This window comes from Gracilinanus agilis, chromosome 2 (assembly GCF_016433145.1).
Source record: "Gracilinanus agilis isolate LMUSP501 chromosome 2, AgileGrace, whole genome shotgun sequence".
Lineage (NCBI taxonomy): Eukaryota > Metazoa > Chordata > Mammalia > Didelphimorphia > Didelphidae > Gracilinanus > Gracilinanus agilis.
Genome location: NC_058131.1, coordinates 671451419 through 671462194, shown reverse-complemented (window position 1 = coordinate 671462194; position 10776 = coordinate 671451419). Strand labels below are relative to the sequence as shown.

The 10776-nt window shown below is 37.8% G+C and overlaps 1 protein-coding gene across 1 annotated transcript in view; it reads left to right on the top strand.

Moving 5' to 3' along the window:
* Positions 1 to 66: 66 nt before the first annotated feature.
* FAM149B1 (family with sequence similarity 149 member B1) overlaps positions 67 to 10776 on the top strand; it is a 46131-nt gene continuing 35421 nt past the window's right edge. The window contains exons 1-5 of the mRNA XM_044662815.1: positions 67 to 269; positions 3160 to 3264; positions 4253 to 4382; positions 8095 to 8237; positions 8387 to 8503. Coding sequence (XP_044518750.1) covers positions 223 to 269; positions 3160 to 3264; positions 4253 to 4382; positions 8095 to 8237; positions 8387 to 8503 — 542 coding nt within the window. The 5' untranslated portion in view covers positions 67 to 222. The remainder of the gene's footprint in view (positions 270 to 3159; positions 3265 to 4252; positions 4383 to 8094; positions 8238 to 8386; positions 8504 to 10776) is intronic.

Genomic DNA, 10776 nt, shown 5'->3' with positions numbered 1-10776 from the left:
CGCGCCACGCGCCACGCGCAGTCATTTCCGGTGCTGGCGGGGAGAGGAGGGGTAGGGGTGGGAAGCGGGCGTAGGCTGCGGTCGGGAGTCAAGGCGACGGGGCGGGACGGGGCCAGAGAGTGGCGGGAGGGGGCCGGGGCGGAGCCGGCGCCGGTGGGAGGGCCAGGCCCGGAAGCTCCCACCCCGGGATCCCCTCCCTGGTGGCGGCTGAGGAGAAGGAAGATGATCGCCAGATACACCCGGAAGTCGGCGCCGCAGAGCCTGGAGCTGTGAGTGCCCTCCCGCAGCCGCCAGCCCAGAGCAGGAGCGGAGTGGTTCGCGGAGGAGGCAGCGGGGCCCGCGGATGAGTCCGGTGCCTGCCTTCCGCCTTCCACCTCTCGCTTCCCGCGGGCCCCGCCCCGCGGGCGGGGACCGGACGGCAGCGGCTCCTGGGGGCGGGGTGCAGCGTGCACGGAAGAGGGGTGGCCGCGGTATCCTGACTAGGGGAAAGAACCTCGAGCTGCTGGAGCCGCCCCTCCCCCCCAGGGTGGGGGTTAGTCCAGCTGAGAGAAAGCTGGCGTCGACTGTTGGAGAGGGTAGTCTAGACACCAGGTTTAGAGAGCTCGGAAGCACCCCTCACCGGGACGAGCAAAGCCTCTTGGTCTTATGCCTGCAGGATTGTCCAATGCGTTCAGGCCTTTTCCGAGACCTCGGCGCCCCCTGCATTTCAATAAAAACGGTGTGGTGATTACACTTCTTAGCCGACAGACTATAATTCCAAAATGAAAAGAGCTGTGACTAAAGAAAATTTTTATTTGTTCTAAGTCTGGAAAGGACTTCTCGAAAGTGAAGCAAAGAAAAGCAGTTTCGGTGGTAATTGTAGAGATGTTAGGTTGGTTCATTAGGTTAGTTTTTAATGAGGCAGAGGCTGACAATTCAATTAGTCTATAATACAATTAGTGCTTATTTTGATACTTTGGACCATCGGCAAGCATTTATTAAGTGTCCTTTGTGCCAGCTGCGGGGAAGTACACATGCAAAGAATAAAATTATCCCTATTTGCAAGAAACTTACATTCTGATGGGGATAAGACAAGAGGTACCTAGATAAATTTACGTGGCATAAATGTAAAGGGAATAAATGTAAGAATATACAAAAGAATATACAAAAGTTGGTGGAAATCAAGAAAGGTTTCATGCAGAAGATGATGCTTGCATTTTTAAGGAAGAGAGTGTGAGGTAGTAAGAAAAGTACATTCCATGCATTTGGGACAGTCAGGTTGTCATGTTATAGGTATCAGTACAGAACTCAGGCTGTCCTGTTAACTCTCACTTCGTGCCCACCTCCTACAAACAAACATTTCTTTGATTTTTGTATCATTTCAAGAAAGTTGTTAATAGCAATATAGTATAATCCACTCAGACCCACTGTGACTCTGGACCACACCTAAGTCATACAATTGGCTGAAATGTATTGAAAATGTAAGAATTTTCTTTTGTTGATTGGAGAGAGAAAAAGGAATAATTAACTGGCTTAGAACAAGGCAGAGCCTTGCTGATATTTCTCCAACAAAATTTCTACTAGCATAGGTTAAGATCCTATTATATTCCTTGAGAGTTGTAGGCATAAAGACACATTTGATCATTGATCCTCTCATCAATTTCAAGCCAAGAAAAGTGTTTTGTCACTGCCATGGAAAATGTATTATGCAGAGTCCAAAGGTTGATAGAGGATTCTTGTTTGTATTTGACATTATACTGATGATTGATTATGGCTTAATAAGATCTATAGATACTTAAAAAAGAGAAGGGTCTATCAGGCCATACAGGAAAAATTAGGGAAATGAAGAATACATACATAAATACACACGGACACATATACATCGCCCAGATTATAACCTGCAGTTGACACAGTCCATGGATACATTTTGTACAGGCACTTGCAGATTGACAGTTATGTAGGCCCAATGAATAGTAGAGCAATTTAGGATTGCATTTGGAAAATTCTGCAGTAATTTCCAAGCTCCTCCCTGATACAAAAACTCACCTTTCAATACCATTATTTTTCCGGTGATGCTATACAATTGTGAATCACTGAGTGCTATTTAGTATGAAACTAGTAAAAGGAGAGTCTGTTTCAGAGACAAGAATTCGATGCCTAAAGCTTGACTGGGTATTTTTCCAGTTCGTGATGTTTTAAGAGACACTTGTTGAAAAGAGTTGAGACAAATTCATTCCCCACTGCTGAAAAAACAGCAAAAAGGAAATTCTGTACTCACAGTGAGTTTGTAACCTGATCTTTACAAAGGATGGTGCTTTATAAGCACTATCAAAGTAGTTGGGTCTAATTTAGGTGGATACGTCTCTTAATTTTCTTGCTTCTCTCCCTTTGGAGAGTCCTGTCAGATTTTCAGATATAGAGGTTAGCCTTTTTATTCTCCATATCATTTTATTTGTTGTTGTTTAGTCATTTCAGTAAAGTCTGACACTTCTTGACCCCATTTGGGGTTTTCTTGGCAGAGATACTGGAGTGGTTTGCCATTTCCTTCTCCAGGTCATTTGACAGATGAGGAAATGGAAGAAAACGAGCATAAGTGGCTTACCCTGAGTCACCCAGCCAATAAATGCCTGAGAACAGATTTGAACTCAGAAAGAGTCTGACTCCAGACCCTGTGCTCTATCACATTATGCCACCTAGCTGCCCAATATAACATTTTATAGCAGATGCAATAATCCTTCAAAATATAAGTGCCCTCCTGACATTAAATAGCAATGGTTTTGGTAATTTGTGGGTATTTGGAGTGAGTTCTTGTTTTAGATAATTGAGTCACAAGTTTAATCTACCCCAAAATTCATTCTTATGCACATGTTCTAGAGCAGTGACGGGCAAACTTTTTAAAGAGGGGGCCAAAGGAAAGGAAATGCTCATCTGTCAGTCTGTTTCTAAGGCAACTCTTTCCAAGTTTCATTGTATTGTGTCCTAAATCATTGTATTCATCAGATTAGGAATAGTGTCATGCAGCCTGATAGAACATTTCAGGGGGCCCGCATCTGGCCCTTGGGGCCGTAGTTTGTCCATCACTGTTCTAGAGAAATGGATGATTAATTTTAAAACATCAAATTCTTGAAAGATGTTTTTCTTTTTTATACAGCTAGCATAATATTGTTTTACCTTTTGTAGAAAAGGAATTACCAAAAATGCTGTTGATCATCATCCCCTTCCAGAGCAGCTGGATGAAATTTCCCCCCACAATGACAGCCATGAGAAAGACTCAAGTTACCAAAGGTAAAAATGCTGGATGCATCATTATTGGTCAAGATTCCTTAAGTCTTTTAAAGATGTTTTCCTTTACACTATGGTAATTTTATAAATTGTGCTTCTGGTTCTGTTCAGTTAATTGCAACAATTCATGTAAGTCTTCAAGGGTTTCTCAGAAACCTTCTCTTTCATCATTTCTTATAGCACAATAGTATCCTACCACAATAATAAACTAACTTATTCAGTCATTCCCCAACTGTTGGTATGCCCTCAGTTTCCAAATCTTTATCACCACAAAAAAAATCCACCTATAAATACTTTTTTTACATATAGATCTTTTTCCTTTGATCTCTTTAAGATATATACCATGTGATGGTATTTCTAGTGTTATTTCCGATAAGCCTTGCTTTGAAACCTACATTTTTTTAAACATTTCCTCCCTTTGTAGTGCCATCAGATTTTACTCTTACTTGGTGCTTGTTGGTTGTAGCACTGTGCCCATCACAAATGTTAATACATTTTAAGTAATGTTCCTCAAGTGATTGTGATCTAAGAGAAATCACTCATTTTTTGCTGAAATAGTATCGATTATCCAGAATGTAGTTTGTTATATTTTAAATTGTTGTATTATTCCCTCAGATTCTCATTTGCTGATGATGAAATTGTTTATGCCAAATGTTTAAAAAACTAGAGATAGTCTAAAGAGAAAAACTATTTAGAGATTTGATGAGCTTCTGCAGTTATAATATTTGAAAATGAAAATTATAAATAACACTATATTAATTTGAGTTCATCATACATACTATATTGTTACCTTAGAGGAATTATATTAAGTGCTAGTTGCTACAGCAACTGAAAGTGCCCTAGAACTATGCAAATTGTACATTTTAGAAATTCTCTATTATGCTTCTGTGTGCACATTTACATAAAATTTTTTGAATGCTTTATCTTGTAAAACTGAAGAAATCTAAGAATTTTTCCTTTTTCTCCTCCCCTTCTCAAATTGTGGATTTAGTGAATCTGACGTCACACAAGAATCACCTTTTACATCAGCTGACACTGGCAATTCAAGATCAGCCTTTCCAAGTTATGCGGGTACAGGGATTTCTACTGAAGGCAGCTCAGACTTCTCCTGGGGATATGGTGTGAGTTATATATGATCAGTCTGGTGGAGTAATTTAGACAATAGGACCTAAAACTGAAAGTCAGAATTTGCCAGGCTTCCTACCTTCTTCCCACTTTTTTATATACCGCTACTTTAAAATGTGCTATCTTATATTTGTGCTTACAAAGTAGTATATTGTAGTACAGTAAGACCTCTTTTTACTCAAACTCTGCACATTCAAATTCAGGTATATGTGATTGGCAATAAAAAAAATAAAGGCAAAAAAATACATGAAATAAAAATTTTTAATTATACACTAAATCTATGCCATTTTCCCAGGTGGCATAAAGTCTTGTGGCAAGTTCTCCCATCCACACTCAAACTCTTGAGAAGAGTTAGAGTGAGTCATAACATTGTTTTGCAACAGATATTAATTCCTACCTCAGTCTTTGTCCATAGCTCTTGACAAGTCATATCTGTGTCAGAGCAATGTTTCTCTTTGTTTCATTAATACTATTGAATTATTAACAATGACCCCAGAGTACAAGAGAATTGATGCTGGTAGCTCTGATAAGAATAAGAAAAGTCATAAAGTGCCTAGGTATGCACATATAAGAAATGCTTGTCAAATAATGGAGTTCACTTTTTGCACAATTTTCAACTTACTCGAAGAGCTTTAGAATGTATTGTCAAGTGAAACAAGGTCCTACTGTACTACTTAGTACCAAGTTAGCATTACCTTCTTATAGATATGGAAATTGAATCAGATTCAAACTGAATTGATAATTTAATTTGTGAAATTTAAAAATGGGAGGCAGACAGTTCTTTGGGGACTCACTTGAAAAGCCTGTAATACCAGTGTGAGATGAGACCGCACTTACTTTTTTTTTTTTTAAACTCTTACGTTCTGTCTTGGAACCAAATATTCCAAGACAGAAGAGTGCTAAGAGCTAGGCAATGGGAGTCAAGTGACTTCCCCAGGGTCACACAGCTGGGAAGTGTCTGAGGCCAGATTTGAACCTAGGACCTCTCCTCTCTAGGCCTGGCTCTCAATGCACTGACCCCCAAAGTAGATTGAGCTACCCAGCTGCCCCCTGCACTTATATTTTAATAAGGTGTAGAGGTACAGAGATAAGTGTCAAAAGGGATACAGAAGCAGACAATGTGGGGAAAGACAATGGAATCAGGAGGAGGAAGGGAAAAGACAGAACATCATTCTCATAATAACGGGTTAGAGATGGAAACACTAGGCAGCAGGATGGTCCTGGTAGAGATAAAAGAGTGCTCATGGGACAGGTGTTTGAGGTCTCATTTTTATAATTGTTTTTTGGGGAGCAGACTAACTCTTATCTGTACCACCTTAGAGTTAATTCCTTATCTATAGAATGAGCTGGAGGAGGAAATGGCAAATTACTTCAGTATCTTTGCCAAGAAAACCTCAAATAGGTTCACAAAGAATTGGATATGACTGAAACAAATGAAGAAAAACAAATATATTTTCCATTCTATTTCTGATGAGGAATTTTCTCTATTATATCTCTAACGTCTTACCATTTAAACGCTACTTAAAGACTGTCAGGTAAGAGAAGGATTCAACTTCTAAGGCAGCTCGTTCTACTTTTAGACAATTCCAATTTGTACAAAACTTACCCTTGTGGAGAGATAGATTTGGGTTCAGTGTAACTTTTATCCATTACTCCTAGTCCTGCCCCCTGGAGCCCATCAGATAAATCTAATCCATTTTCTTTATACAATCCTTCAATTACTTGAGGATAGTTAATAAATGTTCTGCCCTAAATCTTCTATTCAGGCCAACTATCCCTACTTCCTTCAAATGGTTCTTTTATAGTAGGGTCTCAAGTCCTCTTGCCATATGAGTCACCTACTTCTGAATGTGATCATGTTAAGTACTTCCTAAAATGCCCAGCCCAGAACTGAATATAGTAGTCAAGATATCAGTTCACAAGGTCAAAGAACATCCTTCATTTTGGGCACTGCATCTCTCATAATGCAGCTTAAGATCATGTCAGGTTTTTTGAATACTGTGTTTCTCTTTTTAATCTCATGGAGTACAAGGAACACTAAACCTTCAGACCTTTTCCCAAAAAATTGGTATTTAACCCCACCTTCCCCATTTTATCCTTGTAATGTTTTGATTTTTTTAACCCAAATGTAGGACTCTATTGATATTTATTCTTTTAAAATTTATTATTAAATTCGGCCCATTGTTTGGCCCATCAGGTATTTTTGGATCCTGACTTAAATTCAGAATGTTATCTAAATGACCAGCTTTGTGTTATCTGTAAATTTGATAAGTTATTTATATACTTTTATCCAAATCATTGATAAAACTGTTAACTAGCCCAGGTCCAAAAAGAGAGCCTGGGTTCCTAAGCTAGGAATACTGACCTGTTAATGACTTCATTTGAGGTCTGAATCTATCTAAATATAATATCACCTAGCCCCTTTCTCTGCATCTTGTCCAGGAAGATAATATGAGAAACTTTATCAAATGTTACTCAAAATTTAGTCATACTAGGTATATAATATTCCCTTTATCTACTAATTAATAAATTTCTTAAGAAGGAAATGAGACTGTTCTGGAATTACCTTAATGAATCCTTAATGAAATCATGCTGTCTCTTAGTGATCATCATTTGTTTTCCAGATGCTAACAAGACAAACCTTTAACAATGTGCTGAAGAATTTTGCCAGGAACCAAAGTCAAACTAATGAACTTACAATTTCCAACTGTGTCCTCTTCCCATTTTGAAAAAATTGGGGCATCATTTTCCCTTTTTTGGTTCTGCACCAGCCCTCTAACTCTTCATGATGTCAGACTTAATGTATTCAGCAGTCACATCCAACAGTTATGTTAATACCCTGGGAGGTCATTTATCCAGAACTGGTGATTTGAATGTATCAAGGGCAAATAGTTGATCAGTGATTATTTTCTCATTTATCTAGAGTTTCATCTCCCTGTTAATCATTTTTATCCTGATCCTTCCCAGTCCAAAGATTATTCTTGGAAGAGAAAACAAAAGTAGTGTAAAAGTTGAGTACTTATGCCTTCTCTCCTTCATCCAGTATATTTTATTCACCTTGAGCAGAGAGGTTCTGCTCTTTCTTTTAGCTTCCTGTAGTTTCTAGTATAGTATATAAAGTTAATAAATTTTAGTTTGGAGAGTTATAGTTTTCCATATGGGCAGCTAGGTGGCACGGTGGATAGAGCTAGGCCTGGAGTCTAGAAGACTCATCTTAAGTTCAGATCTGGCCCCAGATACCAGCTGCATGACCCTGGGTAAGTTGCTTACCACTGATTGCCTCAGTTTTCTCATCTGAAAAAATGAGCTGGAAAAGGAAATTATCTTTGCCAAGAAAACCCTAAAAGCAGTTGTGGAAAATTAGATACCACTAAAAACAACTGAAAAAAATTTTTTGCATATGCAGCAGAGCAATAGGTAGAGTTTAGACCTTGTTTTCATACTGATTTCCACTTGAAATGTCCTGGTATAATTCTTCACTCTGAAAATTAAGAAAAGATTCAGTTTCTATTTACAACAATAGAAATCATTTAAGTAATTTGTGTAATTGAGTAAAATGTGCTGAAACTTTCCATTAATTTGTCTCTTCAGAAAACTTAATAGTTTTTCAGATTGGATGAATATTTTATTGATCTTAAAAGATTTCCTATGACTTCAACATATCTTAAACCTATCAATAAACAACTATTTTTGAACGTTTATTTTTAGGAACTTGATCGAAATGCCACTGAAAAAGTCCAGATGATGTTCACAGTCATTGATGAACTTTTATATGAACAAAAATCGTGTATACATACAAAGAGTCTTCAAGAAGAGTGCCACCAGTGGACATCCACCTTTCCTCACCTCAGGTATTATGGGGATGGAATAAAATCTGATATATACCTGATCTTAGAAACAGAAAAGTACATTAACAAAAATGCTTATATTTTGATACCTCGGTGATATTATTGATTTGTGAACTTGGGCAAATTACTTCATATGTTTCTTTAATTTGAAGGATTCTGGGAAAGCAGATAATCACTTCTTGTGAAGGTTATGGATTATATCCTAGGTCTCCATCTGTTACTTCAACCTCACATGAAACAACATTGAACCAAGAAAGAGAATCAACTATGTAAGTAGTGGAGTTTTTAACTTGTGCAGAAGCATGAAGATATTTCTCTCTATTATTTACTATTAATTAGCAAAGCTTAAGTCTCATTAACAGTAAACTTCATGGGATTGTCCAAATTATTCATTTGTATTAGAATTTTGTTCTATAAAATATTGAGTTAGTGAGCTGTCCATCATCTATTTTTAAAAAGCCCACATTTTTGATATGCCGAGATTTGTGCTTACATTACAATAATTGAATTAGCTTTTTATTTTCAAAGAAAGCATTAATTTGTTTTAAAGAATCTTAACCCTTAAATTTAAGGATTTTTATAACAGATCCATTGTTCAGAAGTAGCCTCAGTCTATTAATTATTGTAAATCTTCAGGCATAAGGAAATGAGGCACTATATTTTGGTAGCTATGATTGTGATAACTAAGGCAGAGAAACAGTAAAAGAGATTTTATCTGGATGTGGAATGCCCTCTACAAGTGCCAGTCAGCCTTTGCTCTATGTCCCACATAGAGCATTCCTGCCATGGCACATGAAGCAGGTCAGGAAGCTCTGATCTTGGCCTTGGAGCCAGGGAGGTCTGACTGTGATCCTGGGACAAATTATTTAACTTCTTAGGTCCTTCAGTGATGAAACTGACAGAAACAGCAAAGCTTGGTACCATTAGAATCAATTTTAAGACAGAAGGTAAAGGTTTTTTTAAAAGTACACAAAATCATAAAATCCATTATTCTCAGGGAAATGGGAGAACAAGGACACATTAATTATTAGCAACACCATAAATTGGCTTAGTTTTTTAAGAAAGGTTTTAATTATTTCAGTATTTTGATGGATCTCATTGATGTGACCACTCTCTACAGCCCAACTATGTCTTCCATTCTGTATGATTCTTCCTATACTATTTTACAAATCCTCTAAGGATGATCTACTCAGTGCTCTAGAGGAGTTCTTCAAAATCTTTTTAAATATCTTGTTGATATAAGTGCTCACACTGTCCATCTTTTGTCCCTTCCACTTTCTACATTCTAATCAGTTCAATTCAACAAGAATTTACCATGTGCCAGACATTGTGCTGGGTGCTGAGAATAGTCCCTTAAAACAAAATAATCCCTGACCTTAAGGAGTTTTATACTTGAGGAAATGTCTCCATTTGAGTAAATTGATTTTCACCTATATGCAAATGAGTAGAATAAGAAGTAATTTGTGGAGCAGAAGAGGGGAGAACAACCAACTGGAATGAGAAATCCCATTTGTAGGAGGTAGTCATTGAACTGAGCCTTAAAGGAAATTGGTAATTCCATAAGATGCAGAAGAGTTGGGGGTAGCATCCTGAACAGGAAAGGCCTGAGATAGACTGTTGTGCACAGGTGACAGCAACAAACCAGTTAGGCAGTAGCATGTAATCATTAAAGATTTTTAAAAACTGATTTTGTCTACTTCCCTGTTTGGCCACATGCCCCTTCACTAGCAGTTAGTCAACATGCATTTTCTGTGTGCACTGGGAATGCATATACTGAAATTAAACCATCCTTTCCTTCAAGGAACATATACTGCATTAGGGGAAACAACATGTACATATAATAATAACAATAGATAAAGTTTCTATGACATTTTAAGGTCCGCAAAATATTTTAGAAATATCTCTTAAGTAAATGCAGAATATTTGTTATGAAGTAATTTAGGGAACAGAGTGGTACTAGGAGCTCAGGTGGTCTTCCTAGGAAAGGCCTCACAGGAGGTTTATTTGAGCTGAGCTTTGAAGGAAATGAGGGGATTTTAAGATGAGATGGAATGTTTTGAGAAACAAGAAAGCGGTTTGAAGATTAAGTATGAAGAGTAGCAAAAGTAAGTAATGTATACTAAATCTGAAAAGGTAGGTTGGAATCATGTTGGGAAGGCTTTAAATGCTTAAGACTCAGTTTGTTTGCTCAGCAGGACCATTACATGGCTACCTTTCACAGACCCACTATTTTGGGAGAATCTAATTGGGCCAACAGAAGAGATGAGTGCTAAATTTACCCATGTCTCTTCTTAGAACCTGGTGACACAAATCATAGCAATCAGCTGCTCAGAAATCAGCATACTCAGAAATTTGATCTATATACTTCATGCATATTTTCTTCAGGAAGAATCCAAAGATGGTGAACATAGGGAAGATCCTAGAACAGCACAAAAAAAAGGATAACTATATTTAGACAGGAGATGATTACTAACTAATGTGGAAATCATTTAAAAATCAAGCAGAAGTTAAAATTGACAGCAAATTAAATGATAAAGACAAG